Raw genomic sequence first — 14830 nt, forward strand, 5'->3', positions numbered from 1 at the left:
ACAAAGGCATGGAGGGTACGTAAGAAAAGTGATGGCGCGGGAGAATCTTCAAAAGGGAGAGCTCTCATACTACGCTTCCACTCGTTGGAAGAGAAGAAGGAATTCTTGAGGAAGAGGCCTACTCTCAAAAAGATAGGTATTTTCCTCGGGGATGACCTGACTCTCTCACAGCTCGCACACATAAGAGAGGTAATGCCAGAGATTACAGCGGCAAGGGAGAAGGGAAAGATAGCCTTTTACAGAGATGGACGGGTGGTGATTTTAGAGCGACGCACTGCATGACGGTACGAGACCTATGGGACCACACTGAAGATGGTTACCTGGAATTGTAATGGGTCTATGAGGCTGTACGTGGGTGCATTTGAGGACAGTTTCAAAGACAAGGATATTGTATTCTTCTCAAAGATTCATCAAGCCCCTGGACAGGTAATGCCACATTTGATGGGTTATAGATGGGAGACAGCACACATGACAAATGCGAGATCTCAGCATGGGAGTAGAGGTTCAGGAGGAGTAGCAGTGCTATTTAGAGAGGAACTATTACTGCATATTGTACGAAGAGATGATCATGCTAGATATATGTGGGTGAGACTGAGAGCTGACACAGGTCGATTCCTATATATTGCCATATGCTACTTTCCTCGCAGTACATCCATGTACGCTGCATCCAGAGGGTAGTCACCTTTCTCTATTCTAGATGATGACATATGGGAGTTTTCTAGGGATGGTGATATCATTCTCCTAGGGGACTTCAATGCTTGAACGGGCAACTCGCAGATAGTCTTCTACGACACTTCAGATGAGATGCTCAGAGAGATGGATGTGGGTGAGCTGGGACTGGACAGATGCTCAGACGATAGAGAGCAGACGGAGTATGGAAGATACCTCATGGAAATGACGACTACACATGGATTAGCCATACCTAATGGCTTAAAACGATTTCCCGAAGTAGCCGGTTTCACATGCTTTCCACACAGACATGGGACCAGTAGAGTGGATTATGTTATGACAACCAAGCTTTGTCCCCTGCATTTAGGATTTCACAGTGGGAGCCAGGCCAGTGGGCATAGCAGTAGATCATGCTCTATTGACACTGTCCGTTAAATTTCAGTATAGTACAACCATGACACCAGGAGGCAGGCCACACACCCGCTATACATTTACACCAGAGACTGATTTTGTTTATACAGAGGAGATTTGGGACCGTCTATTGGAAGGCACAGCTGGCACAAATGGTACAGGCCTCTCAGTGGAGGAGTGCACCAATATACTGAGTGAGACACTGCATGGGGCTGCATCAGTGGCATACCCACACACTCAGCCGGGTAAGAGACGACATTCTGGGAGCATGCCCCAGAATAGTTGGTATGATGAAGAATGCAGAGAGATGAGAGCCCAGCTTCAGAGGGATCTTCTGTTAGGAGTCATCACTTACAGACAGTCTCGGATTGCTTTCCGACGCCTTGTGCGACGGAAGAAGCCAGCTTACCTAGCTCAGATGGAGCGAGACTTATATCAGATGTTCTTGAGTAGGGACTCAAGAGAGGCATGGCGACTCTTCCATGAGCACTCTCCTCCCCCAGTGATTACTTCACCTGATGTGTGGGGCCAATATGCGACATCATTATATACGGTTCCGGGACAGGAACCCCTTCCAGACCCTACCAAGCCTTGCCCAGCTACGAGCACTTTCTTTACACCTGAGATGGTACGAAGGGCCATCGACAGGATGAGGACCGGGAAGGCATATGATCATGCCGGTCTAGTAGCGGAGCACTTTATACATGCCAAGAATATGTTGATGGAGGTTCTCGCAGTGTTGTTCAATCGTGCCACGTGTGAGGTGTTACCTAAGACCTGGAGGTTGTCTAATATTGTGCCTATCTTCAAGGCTGGTGATCCTACAGAGCCTGGGAATTACCGCACTATTATGGTTGGACGCACATTGGCATGATTGTATGCATCTATTCTGGAGCAACACTTGAGTAGCTGGGCAGAGGGCGAGGGTGTACGAGCAAAGGGTCAGGCTGGCTTCAGGAGGGGTTTCTCCACTCTTGATCATATTCTGACACTCAGGGCCATCGTTGAGGAGGGCAGAGCACATGGGAGACGGATCTATTGTGGCTTTGTGGATTTTCGCAAAGCATTTGACATGGTACCAAGGGCTCGATTGATGCGCAGACTGCAAGAGATGGGGGTGGTCATAGAGGTAATTTGGGGCTAATGGCTTTGTACAGATCAGTGGTGGGACATGTACGCACTCCAGAAGGGGTATCTGATTTAGTTCACTCTACTATTGGAGTGAAACAGGGTTGCCCATTGTCTCCTACTTTATTTGGTATGTATGTTGATGAGGTGTCTGATTACATTGACAGTGACAAGGGTGCCCAGCTGGCAGAGACGTGGATCCCATTGTTGCTTTATGCTGATGATATTGTACTGATATCTGACTCACCAGAAGGTATGCAACGACATTTGGATGCACTACGCAGTTTTGCAGAGGATAGTGGACTGGGTGTAAACCTAGGTAAAACAAAGGTTATGGTGTTTAACACCACACCGCAATGGGTCACGAGATCAATACCTACTTTCAAATATGGTCAGGAGATTGTGGAGTATACAGATGCATACACTTACCTGGGGGTAGTCTCACTGGGCCGAGATTTTCTTTGAGAAGAGCAGCAGAGACTAGTCTAACTAGAGCCGGTGCAGAGCGGCTCTGGGAGGAATGGAGAGGATGTGTTCACAGGTTCAGTTCCAGGAACCTAGGACAAAGTGATGGCTCTTTGATACTTTGGTTGCCTCTACTATGTTATATGGGGTGCAGGTTTGCGGACCTTCTATAGGCCAGGATGGGTGGAGGCGTATGGAGAAGCCCTTGGTATCTATGATCTCTCGGCTGATTAGAGCCAAGGTTTCTGTACCGCATGATATCATTCGAGCGGAATTAGCTGCCCCCCCTATGGAGATTGAGGCGCTCACTAGATCAGTCTCCTTTGTACACAGTCTGTGGGATACTACCAGAGACAGATATGCCAGGGTGGCTCTAGAGTCCTCTAGACAATTAGCTCTTAACGGGGATACATCATGCTGGTATGCTCAGATGACATCATGGTTTCAGACACATGGTTTCACCATGGACAGGTTGCCTCCTTTTCAATACTCTCTTCAAGCACCCTTGAGGTCTTTGACACAGGTAGAGATTAATAGACTCATCCGTCAGGATTTGATCCAGCTGGACACGAGGAGGACATGGATAGATCCGTTACAAGAGTTGGGCACAAAGATGGCTTTCTATAGAGAGCATCTTCTCCACCTCACGGGGGATGGGTTTGTGATTCCACCTAGCTATATGGACACGCATCTTTCGCATGGTTTGCGTTGTGCCATTGGCCAGATACGCACGTCCTCACATCAGCTCGAGATTGAGACTGGCAGATTCAAAGGGACACCAGCAGATAACAGAATATGCCGCTTATGCCATCTAGAGCCATAGATAGAAGTACATTACATATGTCATTGCACAGTGTACTATGAGATACGAGGTCATTTTGACTGTCTATTTAGAGCAGGTTTTGGGCCTCTATCTAGGGTCATGAGTTATGAGGATCAAAGATGTCTTGGGCTTTATCTACTTGAGTTACACAAGCATAGAGAAACCTTACTGAGGAGAGTTGGAGAGAGACATCCCCAGAGACAGATCACAGATTTGTTTACACTAGATATTGTACACCCAGAAGAACAGACAGAAGAGCAACCAGCGACGTTGGAGAGGTCTACCCGCACTACTGGCATTCTCATAGACCGAGCATTGGAGCTAGGGAGATCTAGACGACCCCGAGGGAGGAGAGGAGCTACACAATTTCGAAGGAGGCTATGGCAAAGGATTCAAGCCATACTCTTTCGCCGTCCAGAGTGCAGATGAAGATGGATCTCTACTCCCCTCCCATATTGTCTTCACATTGTACTGTTTAGTTTAGGATCCCGTAGTATTTATATTTTGTTATCCTAGTTTAATTTATTTTGGTAATCTAACTTTGTATCAGATACATCGCATTGTAACTTTTTGGTCTCATAGGTCACTTTGAAGACGTTAATATAACATTTCATTTCATTTCATTTCATTTCTCTCTCTCTCTCTCTCTCTCTCTCTCTCTCTCTCTCTCTCTTTGTGAAATTGCGTAGAATAAAAGCACTGCTTTTCCTAGCGCAAAATCCGGAAATCTACCATACAATCCCGTGAAACGCACCGCAAAATCCAGGATCTGCTGTACGGTGTGACGTCATCACTGGGCTGTTTTCTCCCTGCTGCCTTTTAGGGTTAGGGTTAGGTTTAGGGATTCAGCAGCAGTTAGGGTTTGGCAAAAATTAGGGTTAGGGTTTCTGGCAGCAGAATTAGGGTTTGCAGGTTTTAGGGTTTCTGCAGACAGGTAGCCACGTCATCACTTTGTGACAGTCAGATACGCACATCCTGACATCAGCTAGAGATTGAGATTGGTAGATTCAGAGGGATACGAGCAGACAGCAGGATACGCTGCTTATGCCAGCTACAGCCAGAGACAGAGCTATATTCCATATGTCATTGCACAGTGTGCTATGAAATTCGGGGCCGATTCCACTGCTTATTCAGAGAGCGTGTCAGTCCTTTCTTTAGGGTCATGAGGTATGAGGATCAGAGATCTCTTGGGCTATATCTACTTGAATTACACAGAGATAGAGACACTTTACCGGGAAGAGCTAGAGAGCGACAGTCCCAGAGACGAATTACTGGTTTCTTTTCACTAGATATGGGACAGCTAGAGGAGCAGCCATCACTGCAGAGCTCGGCCCACACTCATTTGACCACTACCGGCACTCTCATCGGCCGAGCACTGGAGCTACGGAAATCCAGACGACCACGATTGAGGAGAGGGGCTACACAACATGGACGGAGACTACAGCAGAGGATTCGAGCCATACTATCTCGACATCCAGAGTGCAGATGAGGATGGATTCTAGTAGTAGTAGTATTTTGTTCTAGTCTTTTTGTACCCAGACATGGTATCAGATTCACAATTTTGTAACAGTTTGGTCTCATAGGTTATTTTGGCCTTTTGAAGACGTTAATATAACATTTCATTTATCTACCCTTCTCTCTCTACGCTTTCCAACTCTCTCTCTCTCTCTCTCTCTCTCTCTCTCTCTCTCTCTCTCTCTCTCTCAGCCTAGACCTTCTTCTCTCTCTCTACGCTGCAAAAAGTTCCCCACCGTCTCTCTCTATGGAAAGCACGGGTTGGGGGGGGGGGGGGGGGGGGGGGGGGCAGCGAGGGCATGGGAGCCGGGCAGGTCTGCGGGAACAGGGCACGGCACAGAGCAGGGAGTGGGAGCATGCGCGCGAGCAGGCAGCAGGGACAGAATGTCCATGTTGACCTATGAGATCAGAGAGTGATACAAGGTCTGTATAAAAAGAAAGAAAGAAACTAACTAAACAGAAACACTACTAGAGTTGTAAAAGGTGGGTGTCGAGGTTGAGAGGTACATACACAAAAAGTGGGTGTGTATTTGAGAGAACACGTACAAAATGGTGGATATGTGTATCAGAATCCGGAGATGGCTCACATCGGTCGCTGCATGGTTGTGTTGATGTCCTCCTTTCCCTTCATTTTTCTAAACCTGACCTTCCCTTACTTGAGAAGGACCCAATCTTCTTAAGCTAGAAGTTGCGTTTATGCTTGTCCGTTGCTCACTTATGCCTCATGAGACTATTGCAAAGCCTCCTTAGCCTTAGCAAAAGATGTAGCAAGATCCTCAACAAAATGATCTGCTTGAAATATCTTCTCCTTTGTGATACAAGATCGGTGGAGCCTTTCTGCCACTGTCTATTATGTGAGCCATGGTGTTGCAGGCAAACTCAACCAATGGCGAATACATTTCCCATGCAGATTCATGGTTGCAAGACATAGCTTGAAAAAGTCATACTGAATTGTTTATCTCTGACTGGCGATTGGTATGCAAATGAATTTTGAAATGACGAAGGAATTTTGAGTGTTGTACCCAAATTCTCATAAATGCCCACCAAAATAAGCCAATCATCCTGGGGTGTCCATCTGACACATTGGACTCTGGCATCCCATGATATTTAAAGCAATTAATAACCTGGCCATATGGTTGGCTTTGATTGTCTTCTTCACAATATTGGCGTGGTTACTTTTGAGCATTTTTGGCAATCAAAAGCCTCTTAAGGTTTCATCCAAGAAAGGAGACTTCATAGGAAACATTGTGCCTAAAGAAGACAATACAATTTGCATGCATATCCTCCTCATCATTATTGAATGAAATGATATATCCGTCTTGTGTCTGAAAGCTTTCAATTCTGTGAGGATAAGTTTCAAAGTTACACTCGCATAACTGATCATAAAACATGACCAAAAATTTCTGAGTTGAAACTGTATAGGTTAAATTCTTTTTGCTGCGAATGGGCATTGGTGCACACCAGTTTCTGGCAAGTTTCTCATATATTTGGGATGATTGATGTGACTGTAAAGGAAAAATTCTATCTGATGTTGTGACATTTTTTCTGGAAGCAATCATGCCACTACATAAAAGAGTGAGACACAATTATCTGTTGGTGATATTGTTAATGGAAACTTTTAAGCTGCCCTCTCAGTAGTCTATTGATGTTTATTGGTCCCTTTCATCTAATGAGTGAGTATTGTTAGCAGATCGGCTGGATCAAAGTCTGGTTCAGGGTCTCAAAGGAAGGCTGCCACAATTGAGCATTTTCGACCAATTCCATTGTGTTCTCCTGCTTTACTCCCCTTACCTCATGCTTTGGTATGGAGTGCAAGCTGCATAGTAATTCGATTCTCTGCCAGAGATAAGAACAAGTTTTCTTTCCTTTTTTATTTTTATTTTCAGGCATTGCGCATGCTTCTGCAGCTTGGGGTGCAGCCTTCATGGTTTAGTGATCATTTCTGTCAAGTTTCAAACATGACATCTGAAAGGGTTGATGTCGATCTTAGGAATTACATGCTTCAGACGTCACTCCCAAGATTAGGAGAAGTGGTTGTTGCAGAGCTTTTGCTAAAGGCATTGGAACCATACCGCAAAGCAGGCAGGTGGCCTTTTATGGGCATCATTTCTTTCTTTACTTCTCGTTTTCAATGTGGATCTGTGTGTAGGACATTGTTTAGAACCTTCCACGTGTGGCAGGACAACTGCTTGATCTAGAGAGAGCATGCACATACGCTGCTTTGGCTACGAAAAGCTGTACATTGCGATTCGCATTTGCTGCTGCTCACTTTGGAGACTATGCCGAAGCTGCATTCTGGTTGCAATTGCCCCATTCACTCTCTCTTTTGTGCAAAGGTTCAAGTGGGCCTTCTGCTTTCTGGGAGAGCACTAAAGCTACATCACCTGAGACAGGAACTCGATCTGCTAGAAAACCTGGTATGGAAGCAGCATCAGTGTCTGCCAGACGTGACAATGATTTATCTGTAAATTCATCAATTCCTACATCCTTTGCAACTGAAAACCAGTCAGACTTGTCGTTGGTAAAGTTTGTTTTTCTCATTTTCTGTACTTACGTATGCTAAAATGAGGAATTTTTCGTTGTGATTTGTGCATTATGTTTAGGGTTGACATTCAATGTTGAATGCAGCCGGTGCAGTGGGGACTGGAAATAGTTCCCAACGATCAGGCTTTAGTAAGTGCAGCAGCTCGTGAACGTATACTGTGGCATGAGAAATTGCAAGGACCAGAGGCTGTTCAAAAACGTGTACATGAGTGAGTTTTCCAAAGTGTCCTTTTGCAAACTCGATTTGTGTGATTGTGATCTCACTACAGAAACTAGAAATCTCTTATATTGAATATTGGTGTGTTTCACAGAAATGTTTCATAGGTTTCCACTCTTTTCTTTGAAAAATCTCTGTTGACATTTTTGGCTGTTTGTAGGCTAGTCTCTATAGGAGATTTTGAGGCTGCTGTGACTTTGCTACTTTCCTCCTCACCTGATAGTGCAAATTTTTATGTGGATGCTCTTCGAGCTGTTTCTTTAGCATCTGCAGTCTCTCCAGCGCTACATGAACTGGCTGTGAAGGTGATTTGATGTGAACAATTTTCATTGCTGTGTCATGCATGAAAACTATGTAATCAATCACTCAGCCAGAGCACACATCTTTGTTTTTGCAAGATATTCTTACGGTATGGCTTTGTTAGAATGTGTTGACAGGTTGTGGCAGCTAATCTTGTTGCAACAGAAAACTCTCTTTCTGGAACGCATCTGCTTTGTGCAGTTGGATGCTATCAAGAGGCTTGTACCCAAGTATGTTCTGGCCAGTTAGATTTGTTAACCGGAGCTTGAATGTTTTGAAGAATTTCAGGCTCTCATTTAATCCATCGTTGCACTTCTTTTTGTGTATCTGCTCCCAGCTCCAAGATACAGGTCGTTGGGTTGATGCTGCAACTCTAGCAGCTGCACATCTTCAAGGAACTGATTACTCAAGGTATGAAACCAGTTTGTGAATCGAGATAACCTTGTGCTTTTTTCTGGCTGGTTGAGATATACAGTGCTTGTTTTATCTTTTGCAAACAATCCCAAGACTAATTGCTTCAGGAGCTCTTGTGATATGCCCCCCCCCAAAGAAACAGATCCTCCAATAGTTAAGAAAACTTCCCAATGGGCTATAACCTGTCCCTGCAAGAGAGGCTACATCAAAATGTACGGAGACTCTCCCAACAAAAAGGTAAGATATGTACAATGATGGCTAAATCAGGATATGCAAGGAGGAAACAACCACACTGGTGGACGGTACTGCCATCTAGGCGTGCCAAAAACCATGGTGAAGAAGGGCCCTAGTCGCCAAAGTCATAGGAAGGCCTGGCTGCCCCGAACTCTCTCAACCTGGTCCCTGAGTGTATGGATCAGCTCCGGCTAGATGTCACGTGCAGTCTCCACTGGTGGGACGGGTCGGAGGCTTGAAGATGCAGAAGCAGCGGGCTCTCTAGATGAAACGCAGTGTGAAGCTGCAGATGAGCTCCCAACAACACTCTCTATCTCTGCTCTACTCTTGAGGTACAAGCTCTGTGGTGGGCTGGGGTGTAGGCTGGCCCTCGTGTATCACGATCATCCTGCTGACTGAAACCATCTCAAAGCGAAGTGCTGGGCCCGTGAGTGTGGACCAAGCTGCAGCACCCCAAGTGAACTGGCTAGCTATAGAAAGTGTAGGCATCAGCTAAAGAATCCAAAGCCAAACCTACTATGGCATGGGGCAGTCCCACAGACAGTGGCATTGGGTCTCAAGTGGGTAGTCATACCAGGTGCTTTTGGCTACTATGTCGTACATCACGTCTTGTTGGATTTTCTTGAGTTATTGCATCAACTAATTGGAGAGGCTGAATCCTGATCAAGAACTTTCTATGGTCAGACAAAGGCACAGTCTGCTCGGGCCAAAGTTTCTTGGCAGGTCATTACTTTACCTTGCTCTCACGGAGGGTGGGGAGCATCCACCCAGCACGGCAGAGTAGAGCCCTCCTTGGGAAGCTCGTTGTCAGAGGTCTCCTACCAGGGGAGGAGCCCTCAGAAGGAGCTGTTGCTTCACCAGATTCATACCCCGGTTCCACGGTCAGTCAGCCGATGGAGCCCTTCCACTCATCAGGCTAAAGTTTCTTGGCAGGTCATTACTTTACCTTGCTCTCAGGAGGGTTTGGGAGCATCCACCCAGCACGGCAGAGTAGAGCCCTCCTTGGGAAGCTCATTGTCAGAGGTCTCCTACCAGGGGAGGAGCCCTCAAAGGAGCTGTTGCTTCACCAGATTCATACCCCGGTTCCACAATCAGTCAGCCCATGGAGCCCTTCCACTCACTAGATTTTCACAGAGTTGTACAGAGTGGGCCTGAGCAGTAGACGGGAGGACCGGTTTGCTATGAGCCAGGTTCGGTCTTGAGAGCAGCTTCAGAGTGGCCTTGCGCAGCACAAGCCCATGTGCATTGAGGAGCACTTGAGGCAGCCACTTACATGGAAACCTATGGTCAGCACACAGCAAGGTTACAAGGTTGGTGGCCGACTCATGTCTCTTGGGGTCCCATGGCAGAGGGTCCAACCCGCACTTTTCGGGACTGGCTGAAGTTTACAGCACTTCCAGAAGAGATTTAAAGCCTTCAGCTGTGAGACATGAGGGGGGTGCAAAGCATGTGTGTGGATATTGTAGAGGCTATACCAGTAGAGTGGCACACCCCTCTTGAGCCGGCAGCTCCCCACTGGATGGGGGCTTTCACTCGACTAGCAGTCCTCATTGTAGTTAGGGATTGCTCAAACACAAGGTCTTGCATGTTGTTTGAGGTTTAGAGAGAGTCGTCTCCACGGAGTCACTACCGAGAAACCAGAGGTGGCCGAGTGTCTCTTTCACCAGATCCGAATGGTGAGCATCGGTGGGAGGATTTGTGTGATAGACCCTCACCCATCAGTTCTTGAGTCATGACGCTCGCGGTTATGGGCTTGGGAAAGCCGCCCTCTGGTGCGAGTGCAGTGTGACCCGAGGCAATGGTCTTGGCGGGAACCCCTTACTTCAGCCGATCACTGGGGACCCCCTTCTTCCAGTACAGTGTACACAACCCAGCCGGGAGGCCAGTTCCTGAAAGCGAGGAGAGAGGCTCGTCCTGCTGCAGTGGATCATTGACAGGAGGAGGTTCTCACGACCAAGTTTTTGGCCGATTTTTGGGGGCACTCGTGGGATAGCAGACAGGAGAGTCACCATGTTCTAGTGGCTAGTTTTCCATCGAGCTACTGCAATTGGGAATTGGTTGGTGCACGGTAGTCTCTCTGTGGTATGTGCTACCTATGGCTACAACCCCCTTGCCAGCAAGAGGAAGCCGTGCCGAACTCCAGTTGACCAATTTCCACCTGATGGCAAGGAAGAGAGGAGCTGTCTGCTGGTTTGGTGACAGATCAAACCAACTTGGTAGCCCAAGTATTGAGTTGGTGCCCCTGAAGGTATCCATCATCCACCTCAAGCCCTCTCCAGGCGACCAATTGGGCGTGAGAGCACTACTAACTTAGAAAACCACTGTCTTCCACGAGTTAATCAATGTTTCCGACGCACAATAGAACACCTAAAGAGACTGCTCACATCTGTGCAAGTTGGCCTCTTGGCACTCTACAAATAAGCCCGAGTCATTAGCAAACTCAAGGTCCAAAAGCTCATCCTTAAAAATAGGTAATTGTAGTCGACGCAAACCAACCTCTTGTAAGGTCAGAAATCTGCTCATTGCCTAAGCATAGAAAAGGAACAGGAAAGAGGCAAGAGGGCAGCTCTTTTGTAGAGTCCATGTGAGCATGAATCGCTCCCTCTTGAACCTCTTCCCCTTGCCAACAACACGTGACTGTGCGCACGCCTATAGAGAGCTGACACTCCCTTAATCCACGCCTCTGAAATGCCCATCCGACGCATAGTACCCTTAAGTAAGCAATAGTCAACTCAGTCATACGCTTTCTCAAAGTCAAGAGGAAGCACCACAAGATCCTTGTTGGGTGTAAAGTCCTTCTTCTCTCCCCTTCATAAACTCACACTACGTACACAGGGTGTGAACGCACCCTATGTACTCTAGAATCATACATAATATATACTTCAATTTTTTAAGTGTACTATCGTTTTAGTACACGCAACATACCCTGCGTACGTTTTCTCTCTCTCTCAAAAGAACTAAGGGACTCGTTTTTGCTGACGACCTAGTTCTGCTTGCTGATTCACGTGGATGCCTACGAACGAGCCTTGATAAGGTAAGTGAATGGGCCAAGACCTGGGGCATGACTTTTGGAATTGATAAGTGGTCACGGTGTTCCACAGAGACCTCAGAATCTCTTTATGAGGATCTTTCTTCTACCGAGCGAGATGGTTGCAGTGGGTGAGCCTTATAAATACCTTGGCATATATCCTTACCATGCATGGGACAAGTGGGACGCACTCGTGCATGGCGTTGGAATCCTATAAGTCGGCCTACTATGAACAAACTATGCACAGTGTGTGAGAGAGGGAAGAAGAATGTGCCCGAGTTGGCGTCCAAGAGGGGCTTCACATATAGGTCGAAAGTGGAAAGAGGTCGAGGTGTCGAGCAAAGAAACACATGCTGAAAAGGGAGTGTGCCACTTGGATGCAATGCAAGAAAATGCTAAATGAAGCACTGAGGAGCTGTACGAGCCAGAGAAAGCCCAATTTTTTTGTTTTTTTGGTTAAAGCCTCCCCTATAAGAGGGAGTTCTCACAAATGTAAGGGCTTTTGCCATTTTGGCGATTGGCCGGTGTATGCTGTAGGAAGGAGGCTGTTGAGCGGAGTTCTTGCGAAGCCAGGAAGGTTGCCTGTTGATGTGTTGAGCTCGGCGATGCGTGCGTCGGCTTGGAGCTATGTTTGTATATGGTTGTTCTTTGTGAATTGAAGTCATCATTGCTGTGCAATTGTGTCCGCTCACCCTTTCCCCTTCTCTTCTCTGCTTGAATGCGTGCATTTCCGGGCGTCTGTCGGCAGGTGTGCCCCTTCCGAAGTCGGTTGTGCAAAGAGAGATTGAGAGAGGGTGTGTGAGTGGAAGCCAGTGAATCCAGCATGGCGTGATCATTGGGCTTGTTTGGTGTATTGCAACGCGTGTATGTGTATGGTCGTGTGCAAACCGTGGTTTGCTTGTGAGTTGTGTTGTGTTTGAAGGTGAACTCTAGTGGATTGGGGTGCTTTGTATATTTTGAGCTATAGAGAGGCGCTTGTTTGTGTTCCGGGTGTGTTCCTCTTTCCAACGCCAAGGCAAGTGTAACAGACTTGGACACTCCAAGTCAAGAATCAACCGCGACAGCACCAAATAACCGCTTCAAAACAATTCACAGATCACAATAGATTTGCACTGGCCTTGCGGAGTTCTGTGCCTAGAGATATTGGCCCCAAAGATTGGCGCCCCTTTCGGTATTTCTTTTTATATTAATCAGATCAAAGTACAAGAGAGTGGCCAGGGTTTCACTCTCAGACTCTGCGTCCAGATGCTCTGAGAAGTGAGGCCCTCACCACTAGTTTAAAGGTTACAAGGGATGCCTAAGAGCAGAGCCCCAAAAGCTTTTAAAATAAAAAGCATCAGTTCTCTCTCTCTAGAGTGCCTTTTCTCTTTTTTTTATAAGAAAAACAAAATTCGCGTCGCTCATCATTTTTTTTTTTAATAATAAAAATTCAGCCTCTGTGATTTTCGGAAATTAGGGTTTCTCGCAGAAATTAGGGTTTGCAGGAATTTTAGGGTTTTTGACAGAAATTAGGGTTTTTGCTGTCTGTCACTTCATCACTTTGTGACATACCCCCCTCTTGAAAGCATTGTAATCGACCACGATTACGCCTGCAAAATCGACAAAAGCCATAAACCGTCTTAGCAGACACTGACTGTTAGTACCTACGTACTAGGAACACACATCTAGCACATGTACAAAATCGACAGTCACATCACACGACATCACAGGACATGCCATCACAGGACATCACATGACATTCAACATTCATTCAGATCTTAGACCATGATTTATCGGCAATGTAGCTAGCAATCACATCTAGGTCCAATCGGGACCTCATCGATGTCCGATTGACTAACCCCTATTGCAACCATGTCTATTCGAGATCAATCAGACCAAAATGCTGTAGTCATTTTGGGTATCAGTTCCTGCACTCACAAGAAGTCAAGAACAAATTAGTATCATTATCAGGAATTCCATTTCATAGTGTCATCCGACAGAATACTGTCAGCTCTCAGTATCCCTGAAGCTCAAAGAGACATCAGTGACTTTAGTATCAAAAGCAAGGCATCTGTTGACAAAGGAGCGGAGTAACTCCCCTCTTGTGCATCCCACTGCACCATATCTTCGGCCAAGCTGAATTTCTGGGTTCCGTTTGGAGTAGACTATGCTAAACCAAAACATCGAGGTAAAGTTTCACAATCCGAGGAGTATCTGCTAGGTCCTCCTCCTTCATCCACTTCGCATCAAATGCAGGAAAGTTCTTGAACTTAACCAAGAACCGCCTTCGGACTTTACCTTTCTTTGTATCGATATGTGCCAAAATCTGTTCAGGAACAAGGATCTCCTCCTTTTCTTCCACTTCGGGTTGCTCATCAGGCTCCCCATCATCAGGCACATCACCCTTAACAGGTTTCAAGAGACTCACATGCAATGCATTGTGAATCCTCCAAGTATCTGGCAGTTTCAATCGGAAGGAGACATCATTTATCTTGTTAGTGATCTGGAAAGGTCCGTAGTATCGCATATTAAGCTTTTGAAAAAGCCTCTCCTTTCCCTTTTTCTTTCATAGGCGTGCCTTCTCAAAACGTAAGAGCACCCAATCATCCTCCTTCAATTTCAAGTCGCGACGATGGCGATCCGCTGCCTTTTTCTGTCGTTCTTGAGACTCCTACAAAGTCTCGCGAACCTTGGCAATAGCCGTATCCAAATCTCGCGAATATTCATCCCCTGTCGAAGAGTGTATCGTGTTATTGTAGGCAAATTCCACCAAAGGTAAGTTCTTTTCCCATTGAGTCTTCTGATCCGAGATACAAGACTTCAATAAATCTAAAACCACTGAATTGGCAATCTCAGATTGCCCGTCAGTCTGTAAGTGGAACGATGACGAGAACTGCAACTGCGTGCCAATGTTCTCCCAAATTGCCTTCCAAAACGATTGTCTCTTTCCGAGACAATCGTCTCAGACGTGCCATGTAATCGGAAAATCATCGTGATCATTCTGTGTTCTCGAGAGATAAAAAATGAAATCCATTTCAATACTTTCCTAGGGGCGGGTGGATATGGGTAAAAGGGTGTAACAATCCCTGTGTCTTATGCTTGT

At 46.3% G+C, this 14830-nt stretch overlaps 1 protein-coding gene across 3 annotated transcripts in view; it reads left to right on the forward strand.

Moving 5' to 3' along the window:
* The window catches only part of LOC147440975 (uncharacterized), a 130451-nt gene that overhangs the window by 97024 nt on the left and 18597 nt on the right, over positions 1–14830 (forward strand). For 2 of the 3 annotated variants that reach the window (XM_086482760.1, XM_086482761.1), the window contains 7 exons: positions 6702–6813; positions 6898–7093; positions 7192–7532; positions 7640–7764; positions 7933–8077; positions 8210–8302; positions 8410–8483. In XM_086482760.1, coding sequence (XP_086338886.1) covers positions 6702–6813; positions 6898–7093; positions 7192–7532; positions 7640–7764; positions 7933–8077; positions 8210–8302; positions 8410–8483 — 1086 coding nt within the window. Of the gene's footprint in view, positions 1–6701; positions 6814–6897; positions 7094–7191; positions 7533–7639; positions 7765–7932; positions 8078–8196; positions 8303–8409; positions 8484–14830 lie in introns of those variants that run through there. The other variant, XR_015184296.1, reaches the window with a different exon arrangement.

This window comes from Adiantum capillus-veneris, chromosome 15 (genome assembly GCF_014529385.1).
Source record: "Adiantum capillus-veneris isolate H3 chromosome 15, ASM1452938v2, whole genome shotgun sequence".
In the NCBI taxonomy this organism is placed as follows: Eukaryota; Viridiplantae; Streptophyta; class Polypodiopsida; order Polypodiales; family Pteridaceae; genus Adiantum; species Adiantum capillus-veneris.